General features: G+C 53.3%; 1 protein-coding gene and 1 long non-coding RNA gene across 4 annotated transcripts in view; one reads left to right on the top strand and one right to left on the bottom strand.

Annotated features, from left to right (window-relative positions):
* Positions 1–303: 303 nt before the first annotated feature.
* Positions 304–12,212, bottom strand: part of PKIG (cAMP-dependent protein kinase inhibitor gamma) — a 67,791-nt gene continuing 55,882 nt past the window's right edge. For 2 of the 3 annotated variants that reach the window (XM_040981436.1, XM_040981435.1), the window contains exons 3-4: positions 2,782–2,955; positions 304–952 (exon numbers count right to left, since the gene is read on the bottom strand). In XM_040981436.1, coding sequence (XP_040837370.1) covers positions 873–952; positions 2,782–2,929 — 228 coding nt within the window. In that variant the 5' untranslated portion in view covers positions 2,930–2,955 and the 3' untranslated portion in view covers positions 304–872. The remainder of the gene's footprint in view (positions 953–2,781; positions 2,956–12,212) is intronic. The other variant, XM_040981437.1, reaches the window with a different exon arrangement.
* LOC121157314 lies at positions 894–2,754 on the top strand. Its single transcript, XR_005883995.1, has 2 exons — positions 894–960; positions 1,965–2,754. It is a non-coding gene; the product is annotated as an uncharacterized LOC121157314 (long non-coding RNA).

Below are 12,212 nucleotides of genomic sequence, written 5' to 3' on the forward strand. Positions count from 1 at the left end.
CTGTAATGTCAGGTGGGCTGGTGTGGGGAAGGGATGGAACCCTAGGGCCTTTATGGGTGGGCAGCCTGCTGAGCCACCAGGTCCTGGCTGGGCAGGGGATGGCAGCACTCCTAACACTGGGTCCCTAGGTTTTAAAGGGGTTCCTATGTCAGAAGCAGCTTCCTCCAGCACCTTCATCTCAGAGCACGGTTCAGAGGCTTGGGTGGCACTGGAGGCCCGATAAAGGCACGCTCGGTGGTGGTGGTGGTGGGACATGAAGCCCAGCCCCACTCTGGCTGTTGAGAGAAGAGACTCCCAGTGGCCGCTCATACACGTCAAGAGCGTTTATTTCCTGGGGCCTCAGCATCGCTGACAGGGTAGGGGGTGAACAGCCAGTTGGAGGGTTTTCAGCCAAAATCGCCTCCCTGAAAATGGCATTGTGAGGCTCCTCGGGATGGCAGTTTAGCTTAAAGAGGATTTTAAAAAGTGACTAAATTGTCAGTTCCTGCCTGCTCTGCTGAAAAAAGGCTTACTGTTTTTAAAAAGGTTAAAAGTGTTTAAAAAAGGGACAAGAAGGCATTGACCTGGAAGATTAGAGCTGGAGAGGGGCTGTTGGGATGAGGTCCTTCCTCAAGCCACCCTGGGGGCAGGCCAAGCCCCTGAGCAGGGTGCCCATCGACTACATGCCATCCCGTGGTTGCGGTACCTGGGGGAGCGTACCTGGGCCGGGGGAAGAGATGGTGGGTGCCGACAGAGGGTTGTCCTGAGGAGGGGCCACGGAGGCCCCTCGGTCTGGCCTGGGGCATGGGGCTCAGAGAAGAGGCTGTTGGGCCAGGGCCCCCAGTCCAGGAGGGGGCAGTCCTCTCTTCCAGCTGCCTTGGACAATGTCAGGCTCAGGATGAAGTGGCGCTGTCGCTGCTCTCGGGCGGGCTGCTGGCTTCCTTGTCGGGGGTGTTGGCCTCCCCCTGTCCTGCTGGAAAGGTGAGAGAGCAACAGATTTTCCTGGGCCCAGACATGATCAAGGGAGCTAAGCCCCAGGGAACCTAGTCTGGCCTGGAGCAGCGTGTGCATCCCTAGGGGAAACACATGCAATGACAATAGCATAATTAACAGGCAGCTCAAGGCCAGAGGCTGAGGGTGGCTGCTAAAGCAGCAGGTATAGGCTCCTGGAACGAGAGGGCAGTTCCAGCCGCCCAGCGTGCAATGGGGGACTCGGCCAAGTGATTGTCCTGTTAAGACAGTACAGAGATGGAACCAGGCCGAGCAGGAGTGGGTGCTATTGCCAGCCTCCGCCCCCTCCTTCTTTTCTGCCTGTCCCCCCGAGCAGCTGGGCAGACAGGGTCATGTTAACAGCAAAGTCAGGGCTCAGTGCACTCGTCCCATGAGACCTAGTGCTGGACAGAGTCCTGTTGGCTGCCCCAGGTGGTGACCCTTCCCAGAAGCAACACTCACCAGGGTTCTGCTGGTACCACCTCAGCACTTGATTTGCCCTGGCAGCAATCTTAGGACTTGGGTGGCAGTGGTGCCCCACAAGTGGGAAAGGTCTGAACTTCCCCAGTGAGCACTGCCACTTTCTTCCTGCGAGGCCCTGGGGAAGCCACTCCACCCCCCTGTACTCTGCTTCCCGAGCTAGAGGGGACAGTGATACTCCATGTAGCCCCTGTGGGTGCAGCTGCTGTGTGTGTGACATCTGGTTGTGGTAAGGCTTCCTCAAGGCCAACCTGGCCTCCGGGCTCGCCTGCTGCTTCTCTCAGCTTTAGGCAAAGTCCAGAAATATGCGTAATCGTGGCTAGGGCTCCGCAGGTCCAGGCTGAGCCTTCCAGGCAGCCAGGATGGGTTCCCTTGCAGTGCCTTGGGCCCAAATGAGGCTGTGGGTCAGAAGAGCTAGGGTGGCACTGGCAACTCTATTCCCTCAGCCTCGGCCCTGCCTGGGGAAGGTGCCGAGGCTGGTCACTCTCATCTGGACTCTCCCTTGGCTGCTTTAGTTTCTGGCAGGTAAAGGCCATGTGACCAGAGGATCCAAGCTCCTGAGTCAGGAAATGTACACCAGGAGGGCTTGGGTCGGTGGACGAGCCATACCAGTGCTGGGGTAGGAGATGGAAGTCTGGGGATGCCAGCCAAGAGCACACCATGGCAGCATGCCTGGTGGCACAGCTGGGAGCTGGCCATGTGGTCAGTCAGTGAGTAACCAGAGCCCAGGCTGCCTTACCAAGTACCAAACACTACCAGGCACGGGGGGCTCGAGAGCAGACCCTGGGCGGGAGAGGCCGCATGCAAGTGCGACTGCAGGCAGAGGGCAGGGCAGAAGTGAGTGCCACAGAGCTTGGGGGTGCTGTGCTAAGGCCCAGCGGGGGCTCGACCAGCACGAACAGAGGGCCAAAGTGACTACACAAGCTGCCCAACTCCTCTGGCTACAGTTTGTTCCCAAATAACGTGAAGGGTGGGGCCTACCCGCTACCAGGTCTTACCTGTTTTCAGTCATTTTTGGATGGGGACTGGGGTTACATAGGGAAGACCGGCTGGAAGCCCACTTGGGACAGCATGGCAGGTGCTGGGAGCAGGCAGGAAAGGATCTGGGTAGAGCAGGCTGTGTTGGGTGATGCTGAGTGGCGTGTGTTTGTTTCCTCCACACCTCCCCCCTGCTGTGAGCAGAGCCCTGGCCATGTGCTTGTTGGGTCCCTAGTGAGACCAGTGAGAACTTGCCTGGGACACCAGCAGACTCTGCACACGTCACAGACAAGCTGAGTAATGCAGAGACAGTCAGCCTGGTGCCAGCACGGGAACAACCCTGCCACCTCTCACCTGTCCCCTCGAGGGCCAGCTCGCCCATGTCTCCGGCCAATTTCCTCACGCTCACAGCCTCGGAGTCGCCCTGGATGTCGGGTACCGCATTCCGGCGGCCTGTGCGGTCGCAGGAGATGAAGTCAGAGTAGGAGGACTCGACCTCCATCACGCCTGTTGCATCGTTTCGCAGGCCTGCGGGGACAGGAGGGCGGAGGTAAGGTCAGCGCACCCAGCATGGAAGTCTGAAACGGTTGTCTAGCAAAGTACAAAGGACAACAGTACCCAGATGAAAACTGTGGCTGTCACACACATCTGCTCTCCAAGCAGAAATACTGCTTGGCACCACAGGTGGCCACTGGCAGGTGCAACCCCTACAGTCACAAGTCCCAGCGCCGTAGCCTAGCAGCTAAAATCTTCACCTTGCATGCATGAGGATCCCATATGGACGCTGGTTCTAATCTCAATGGCCCCCACTTCCCATCCAGCTCCCTGCTGGTGGCCTGAGAAAGCAGTCGATGACAGCCCAAAGCCTTGGAACTCTACACCCCGATGGGAGACCCAGAAGAAGCTCCAAGCTCCTGGCTTTGGATCGGCTCAGCCCCAGCAGTTGCGGCCACCTGGGGAGTGAATCATCAGATCTTCCCCTCTGCATATCTGAAATCCAGTAAAAATTTTAAAAATCTGTGCCCACCCCCTAATTCTTTCCTTAGAGGAGCCTCAAATTCCCAGATGAAAATTTTTAGATCTTTGACTCATTTCCAAGTTGCCTTCCCAAATGGCAGAGTGTGATTTAGAATGCCAATTGGCATTAATTATAAATTCAGGGGCTACTGTTGTGATGTAGTCCATGAAGCCTCCGCCTGCAATGCCAGCACCCCCTATGCCTGCTAGTTTGTGTCCTAGCTCTTCTGGTCCAGCTCCCTGCTAATGGCCTGGGAAAAGCAGGCCAGGGTGAACCAAGTGCTTGGGCTTATGCCCCCCCCCCCCCGAGGCTCCTGGCTTCAGTCCGGGCCTAGCTGTTACGTACCTGAGGAGTGAACCAGTGAAGAGAAGATCTTTCTTCCTTTCCAAGTTTCAAATAAATCTTTGTAAAAGACTTGTAAACTGAGTACTGTTCCAATTTCTGTTCCCACTACCAGCACCTAATGTCCGTTCACTGTGCTCTTGCTGGCAAGACATTGTTACTTTATTACTGAAAGGCTACTCTGAAGTAGAGTGGGGCATTATGGTGTTTCTAAAGATCGAGCCACTGCTGTGCTCCCCAAATGCCCCCAAGAGCAGGGCTGACATCGTCAGGAGGATGCACTCAGGGGAAGGAGTAGAGATGAGGGGTGAGGAGGAGGTAAGGAAAAGGTGACCAGCATGCAGGGTGGGCCCATGGTCCCCACAACACCCAGCTCAGAAGACACACCTAAAGAATGAATCGGGGGAGGCAGGGGCTGTTGGTGAAGTTCAAGCCTGGGATCCAAGTCAGCCTCCTCCTAACCTGCACCCTTACAGGCAACAACATGGGGCTCAAGTCCTTGGATTCTTGTCACCCATGTGGGAGACCCAGATGGAGTGCTGGCCTGGCCCAGCCCCAACTGTCGTGGGCATCTGGGCAGGAAACCAGCAGATGGAAGAGCTCTCTTGCTCTCTTTTCTTTTCAAATAAAACCAAACAAAACGAAGGGAGAAAAATGGAAGCATTTAAAGATCAGATGCGGGGGCGCGATGCTGGGAAACAAGGAGGTAAGACTAGTACATGTATGCTTAAACTTCAACTCTTGGCACAGGCATTGTAGCACAGCAAGTTAAGCCCTGCTGGTGTCGCCAGCATCCCAGACCTGAGTGCAGGTTTGAGTTTTGGCTGCCCCCCACTAATGCACTTGGGAAGGTACCACCCAGTGGGAGACCAGAATGGAGTTGCTGGTTTTAGCCTGGCCCAGCCCTGTCCACTGCAATCTCTGGAGGAGTAAACCAGCGGGTAGGAGATGGCTTGTCTGCTCGCATTCCCTGCCTTTAAGATGAAAATAAAGATTAAAAACAAAACATAAAAAAGCCCAGCTACTGAACCTTAGGCAAAACCCTGCTCTTCTCTAGGACTGCTCCCTCACCTGGAAAATAAAGGTAAAGCCAGAACTCTAAGGCAATTCCCCCTGCCTTCAGCAGGTGGCGCAGGCTGTCTTCCCCAGTGGCCTTGAAAGCAGTTGCCCTGACTAGGCTGTCCTAACTGAAGTTTGAGAAACTCCAGAAGTGGCTCCTTCTGAGGCTCAGTCTCACTACTGCCTTCTACCTGAGAGGTATGAAGCAGGGGAGGCTGAGGTGACAGCCAGCAGGCACTTGTGTCTGACTATGAGGTAGGGTCATAACCCAGGCTCTGCTAGGCTCATGCTCCACACCACACACCTCTGGGAACAGACAGACCCCAACAGGCCGCCCTGCCTACCGGGTGTCGGTTTCCTCCAATGAGAGCAGGGGTGCTAGAAGCCACTGGGCCAACACTGCTCAGGCCGCCGCTGCCCACAGGCGCTCGGAAGGAGGAGCCCTAGAGATGCTCACAGGATGCCTGCCTGTCCTATCACACACTCTTGGTCTGCCCTGCCTACCCAGAGGAGTGACTCCCTGTCAGGTCTCCTGGTGCCCCAAGACCGCACAGGCACTCAGCCTGGATCTCTGGCACCTGACACCATGCCACATGGGGTGACTGGCTCCATCTGCAAGACAGACTTCCTGTGGGAACAGCTTCCCCAGGGCTCTGCCCCAACCCCTGGGCCTGCTTGACCTTCCAAGCTGCCCAGTGCCAGACACCCAGGGTACAGGGAGGAACTGTGCCAAGCTCAAGGCTCAGTTCTGGAAGACGCCCATGGAGCTGAGGTGTTCTGGCTGTGCTGCTGCCCAGGAAACCGGGCAGATGAGCTGGGAGGTCTCTCGTCCGCAGCATACTCAGTTTCATTCTTCTGCATCAAGCGTCCTCCTCACGACCCCCGATCTTTACCACAGCACCAGATGTCCTGTCAGAAAGGGTCATTCCCCTACTTCTCTGCTGAGATCCACAGATCTATCGTGTCCTTGAGCCACTAAGCCAGTTTGTGGCATTTTATTCTAAGAAAATAACCAACAGTGCATGAAGACAAGTATACAGAAATGTTCAGTCCAGCACCATTTATAAAATCCTAAGTCAATGACACGCTGTGAAGGTGGACATGTACCACAGAACAGGGGAGGGTTCTCAGCTTGCAGGTGGTTGGGTTTTAGAGGTCATATAGCTAGGGAAGGCTTCCTGGAGGAGGTGACTTGGAGCTGAAATCTATAGATAGGGCTGAACAAGGCATGATCCAGGCAGAGCCAAAAGACAAGGTGAGTGAGAGTAATGAGCCATCTCCTGTCTTGGCTCGATTCCTGGGTGCTGTGCTCGCTTCGGCAGCACATACACTAAAATTCGAATGATCCCTGGGTGCTGGAGAGGTAGGCTCTGTCCCTCTCTCCCACACAGGAGGTCCTGGTGCCCCTGTGGCAGCTGCATACACTTGGGCTGACCCTGAATGCCCTGCCCTGGGCTTTGCCCCAGACCTCTTGGGCCTAGGGTCAGCGGCCCAGCACCTGCAGGTGCTTGCTCTGGGCTGTCAGGTTCCTCCACAGGAAGCTGCTCCTCCCTTGGGTTTTCGTTTTCTCCCAGCTTTGTGAACTGCAGAGGCTGCAGCCTCTGCCAAGGGTCCTACGACTGTTCCGCAGCTATTAGTTCTCATTGCTCAGATTCCATTACAGCTACAAGCTGTTTTCCAAACAGACTAGAAGGGTCATTTCCTGTTGTTTTTTTTTTCTAAAAAAAAAATCCAATATTTGCACAAATCACACACACAAAAACAAGTAAGCTTTGCTGAAGACAGGGCGCACATAAGTGGGAGTTGACCCATGAGAGGCGACTCCTGGGGGTGGATTCCAAGGCTTTCTGGAACAGAGGAAGGGTTGTGGAAGCCTGATGGAAATACGGGGGCCCACAGAACGCACATTCCCTGGGTTCAAAGGCACTGCCTTCTCTCTGTGATGAGCAGCCAGGAACCCAAGAGCCACCAAGGTGGGGCCCCGAAGGAGCACACTCCAAGCCTGGGAAGGGGCAGGTGCCTGTGGGCACATCCCGGCAGGCTCACCAGCCGGCTGGGGTCCTGGCCTTGGCTCTGGCTGCAGACCTGGAGAGACCTGCTTTGGGAGGGAGTGCAGAAAGGCTCCTTTCCCTAAACAGTATCTGTTGACGACCCATATTTATATTCTAAAAAGGTACTTGCACCAGCCCCTCAAACCACCCACCGGCCACTCCCTCTAGCCTTGCAGGTTCACCGAGGCTCTCTGGCCCCACAGGGGACTCCTGCGACCCAACTTTCATTTTGAGACCATCTTCTGGATGTTGTGTGGGAAGAAACAGTGGCTGGGAGTGAGAGAAAAGCAGACCTGCAGTGAGGAGCTGTGCCAGGGGTCTGGTGAGACAAAATGGGACCTGGGGCAGGGGGTGTATGTGGAAGAATAGAGGCAGATCCGAGTTACTGTGCTGTAAAATGACAGGACCTGGCGGTGTATGTGAGTGGAGGAGGAGGAGGAAGAGGGGATTCAGGAATGGCTCTCTCTAGAACACCTGCCTCTGGACCTCTGAGCTGCATATGGGCAATCTAGGGTTATCATGTTATGGGGACACCCAACCTAGCCCAGGTGGTGACTGCACAGAGATCTCTGTAGAGACAGTGCAGAGAAGCTGCCGACCCCCATGGTGTGTGAACATGAACTCTTATTTCAACAAAGCTGTAAGAAACAAACTCACATGCCCGAAATATGATGCAGGGGAATTCTCACATGCGGCACGGATGCTTTTCCCACCCACCTGTGCAGGATTTGAGAGCCCTGCTGTGCTTTTCCCGTCAGGTAGAGCACAGCAGCACTCAGCCTCACAACAATGACACAGGGCTAGCTGTCCTACACAAGCAGCCCTTTAAGCTCAAGTCCTTGTGTCCCATGCCACTCACAGACTTGCTGGCCATGTGAGCTCAAGCGAGCCATGCATGTGCTCCGTGTACATGAGAAGGCTCACTGGGTCCCTGCAGGGGTTAGATAAAGCAACGCATGTGAAGCACTCTGCCGCTCTCAGTGAGGTAGGCCACACAGTGCGTGGGCTCCCAGCACTACCCTCACGCTGTCAGGGTTGCTTCCTGCAGCAACCCTGGGCCTGGGCTGGCCACCAGAAAGCACACATGTGCATGGTGGGCTTGTTGGGTTCAGCAAGCCATCAGGGGCTGGCCAGTGCAATCTTGTGACTGGACTTCGGGACACCATCCAGGATGGCTGTGGGCTACAATGACATTGGATAATTTATCTCTAACCAGAACCCCCTAGAGGCCTGCCCTGGCCTCCTGGTGTTTAGGAGGCTGGTGCACAAGGGGACACAGTGGCCCACAACACTCTGGGGTCTCTCTAGAGCATTGGTTCTGAAACATGAAAGGGCACAGGCACCCTGAGAGTCAGAAAGTCCTGGGCCCTGGACTCAGCAAAGTGCATTCATGGATGGACACTATGGACAAGGAGCACTTGAACTCCACCCTGAAATATCTACCCAGAATCCCGTGGTTACCACCCCAGCAGTTACAGAGCTCAGACGCTCCCACAGTAGCTAGATTCTTCCCTCTGGAGGCTTGCTGCCCTCTCCCCCACGCCTCCCCCAAATGGTCTGGCCAGAAAAAGCAGCCCTGAGAGCCGACCCGCTGCTCCCTAGCTAGTCACTGCGAACATCTGTAGCCAGGGGACTCCCAGGGGGCCTGTCGGAACAGGATGCAAGCTGGTGGCTTGGGAAGCTATTAGAGGGCAAAGCCCAGAAGACTTGCTGAGAAGCAGCAGGGGAGTTCCAAGGCCAAGACCGCTTCCTGCCATGGGAGACCCAGGCTTTGCCAACAGAGAGCAGGCCAGCCCAGGAGAGGAGAGGGGGCTGGAGGCAGTACAGGCCAGGAGGGGAAACTGAAAATCCCCCCAAAGTCCAGGACGACTAGCATTTGGACAGAAAGCAGAGGGTTGGGCTCCTGTCCCCATTCCAAGTGAAGGAGGCTGGATGGGGGCGGGGACTGTGGACAGGAGCTGTCCGATCATAGTTCTGTGTGAGGCTGACAAGTCCCTCAGCCTTCCTGAGCCTCGGTCTCTTCACCTGCGAGCCAGAAATGAGAATGCCAACTTTTAGGATGGTTGGGAGACTCGACCTAGTACTATGGAGAAGCGAGGAATGAGGATGCATGGGAAGACAGCTGAGAGCTTACTCCAGTCTCATTTGACACATGTGGGTTCCAGTTCAGGCTCTACCTCTCGTTAAGGCAAGGTTGCTCTCTCTCTCTGAACCTCAAGTTAACTGGTAAAATGGAGACAGCAGCACCTTCACCATTTAAAGGTTACATTAGGATTAGAAAGAGGATGGAGGCATGCTGCCTCATGCACTGTGCTGCTTACCAAGAGGCACAACTCAAAAAGTAACTCTGGTGTTGCTGGCTGGAATGACCCTTAACCCCGGGTATGCACTGTCGAGCTTCGGGACACTGGCCAAATGCTGTCACTTCCAAGAGCCTCGTTTCCTTCTAAGAAATGGAAGAGCCCCCGAACAAGAGCAAGCGCCAGATCACTGCTGCCTGCTCCAGCACACACCACACTCCTTGGGCTGGCACAACAGCTTCCACTGCACCGAGGGAACCAGGCAAATCCCACACCCTCCCTCCCTGCCTCCAGATTTACTGGGTGTAATTTCCAAATAAAAATTATATTGCTCAAGGCTTACAATGTGACACTGCGACCTGGCCTACACTGTGAAATGATCACTGCAATCAAGCTGGTTAATATCCCCACACTCGCGGCAGTTGCCTTTTGTTGAGTAAGACCCCCCCCCCCCCCCCCCGGGCTGATTCCAGTGTATCACTTTTATCACTTCAGTTACCACACTGTACATTAGTCTCCAGGACTTATCCACCTTACAATACACCCTCAGAACAACATCTTCCCCTCCCAACACTTGCTACACATAACTTTTTTTCTTTCCTAACATTTGTTAACTCATTTTTTGTTTGTTTTTATAATAGCCACTTTAACATGTATGATATTTAATTTACATTTCCCTATTGATTTAGTGATATTGAGCACCTTTTCATGTGCCTGCTGGCCATTTATGGTTTCCTGGGAAAAAATCTCTACTTCGGTCCTATGTCCATGTTTTTTTAATCAAGTTATCTGGGTTTTTTTCCCCCCCTTTCAAGTTGTATGGATTCCTCACATATTTTGCACATACAAGTACTTTATCCTATTGTAGTTGCCTTTTCATTTTGTTGGTTATTTCCTTTGCTGTGCACAGGGTTGCTTTGTTTTGTCATGGAGCTTTTCCTGTACACAGGGGTTTTATAGTTCCCAGCTGACTTTTGCATATGATGTGAATAAGGACAGAAGTCATCATGTGCACATGGATATACTGTTTTCTCACTTAGTCAAGGTGGTCCTTTCCTCACTGTGTACTTCATAACATTTTTACTTGAGAGGCAGAAAGACAGGCACACATGCCACAGAGGGACAGAAACAGAAAAAAGATCTCCAATCTGCTGGTTCACTCCCCCAAATGCCTACAAGTGCTGGGGCTGGGCCAGGCTGAAACTGGGAACTGGAAATTCAACTTAAGTCTTCCATGTGGCTGGCAAGAGCCCCATTATGTAAGCCATCATCACTGCCTCCCAGGGTCTGCATTAACAGGTAGTCTGAGATCAGGAGTCAGACATATACCTCACACCCAGGCACCACCTGTTGATGCTCACATCTTAATTGCTTTCTTAACTGCTAAGCTACATGCTCCCACGTCCATTCCATGGTATACTGCTGACATCTGTCATTACTTGAGTATGCCTGCCTGAGTTTAATTCTGGGTTTTCTGTTCTGTTCCCCTGGTCTGTATGTCTATGTTTAAAACAGCATCACACACTGTTCTGACTACTATAGCTTTGTAATACAATTCAGAAGCAGGCAGTGTGGTGCATTTAACTTTATTCTTGCACAAGACTGCTTTAGTTATCTGGAATCTTTTATGGTCTTCAAATTTTAGGACTGCCTTTTTATAAAAATTAAGTCACTGCAATTTTAACGGGGATGGAATGAAATCAGTAGATTGCTTTGGGTACCAGGAACATTTCTGACATCAATCTTACTGGGCAGATTCTTCAAGTGGCTTGGTATGAACACAGCCTCAGCCCTTTCCAGACCAGGCCTTAAAGACCTTGCCAAGTAGCAGTCTTATCTCCTTCTCTCTCCACTTCATCAGCTCCATTCAGAGACACTGTCCTTGTGGTCAACAGATGGAGAGCACCTTCAATGTCCACACCAGGTCAGAGCAGAGGCAGCCTCTTCCAGGAGTAACACTGAGCACGACGCTCCCACGACAGGAGCAGACCTACTCCATGCACTCACAGAAAGGACTGACTGATGCTAAGAGGCCACACTGGCCCCAGACGAGACTGTCCTTGTCTGTGTGCTCTCACAGGACAGACAAGGTTTGGAAGAAACTGAGGAGTTGTGGTTGACTTCCTCACAGGTGGCCAGAATGTGGGGACAACACTGCTCTTCTTCCTGCCGCCACAGGCAAGCAGCTCCTTCTGTGAGCCTGTTTCCTCATCTATAAAATGCAAATGATGTAGGCAGACATCTTACTATAAAACATAAGTACTGGCCCGGCGTGGTACCCTAGTGGCTAATGTCCTTGCCATGGATGCACCGAGATCCCATATGGGTGCTGTTTCTAATCCCAGCAGCCCCGCTTCCCATCCAGCTCCCTGCTTGTGGCCTGGGAAAGCAGCAGAGGATGGCCCAAAGCCTTAGAACTCTGCACCCCCATGGGAAACCTGGAGGAGGTTCCTGGCTCCGGATCATTGCAGCTCCAGCCGTTGCAACCACTTGGGGAGTAAATCAGTGGATGGAAGGTCTTCCTGTCTTTCTCTCCTCCTCTCTGCATATCTGACTTCCCAATAAAAATAAGTCTTAAAAAAAAAAAGAATGTGTTTATCGTTAAATTAGCGATCTGTCAGCCACAGGCATGGTTAAGCACGTATCTAGCCTTCAGTCAGTGTTTGACACCCTCCCTCACTCACCCATGTGTTGACGTTCATGGGCTGTGGGAGCAGAGAGCTTCGAGACTGATCCTGAGCCTTTGCCACAGGGACAAGCCGTAGCTTCATGATGATTTTAAAAAATCACTACATGGCAAACAATGCGGAAGCATTACTCTAAAAGCCTCAATAGGACAGGCACACTTCCACGGTGAGATGAGGAAAGCATTATCGCCCCCATTAGACAGACAAGGATGCTGATGCTGACAGGTGGGAAGTGAGCTGTCCAGGGCCACCTGTTCTTGGCTCTATACTGGATGTCCCCCCTCCACTTGTCTCCAAGGAGACCATCTGTGCTCAAGCTGTGGGCTCT

This window comes from Ochotona curzoniae, unplaced genomic scaffold, assembly GCF_017591425.1.
Source record: "Ochotona curzoniae isolate NIBS_2020 unplaced genomic scaffold, NIBS_Ocur_1.0 contig_3520, whole genome shotgun sequence".
Lineage (NCBI taxonomy): Eukaryota > Metazoa > Chordata > Mammalia > Lagomorpha > Ochotonidae > Ochotona > Ochotona curzoniae.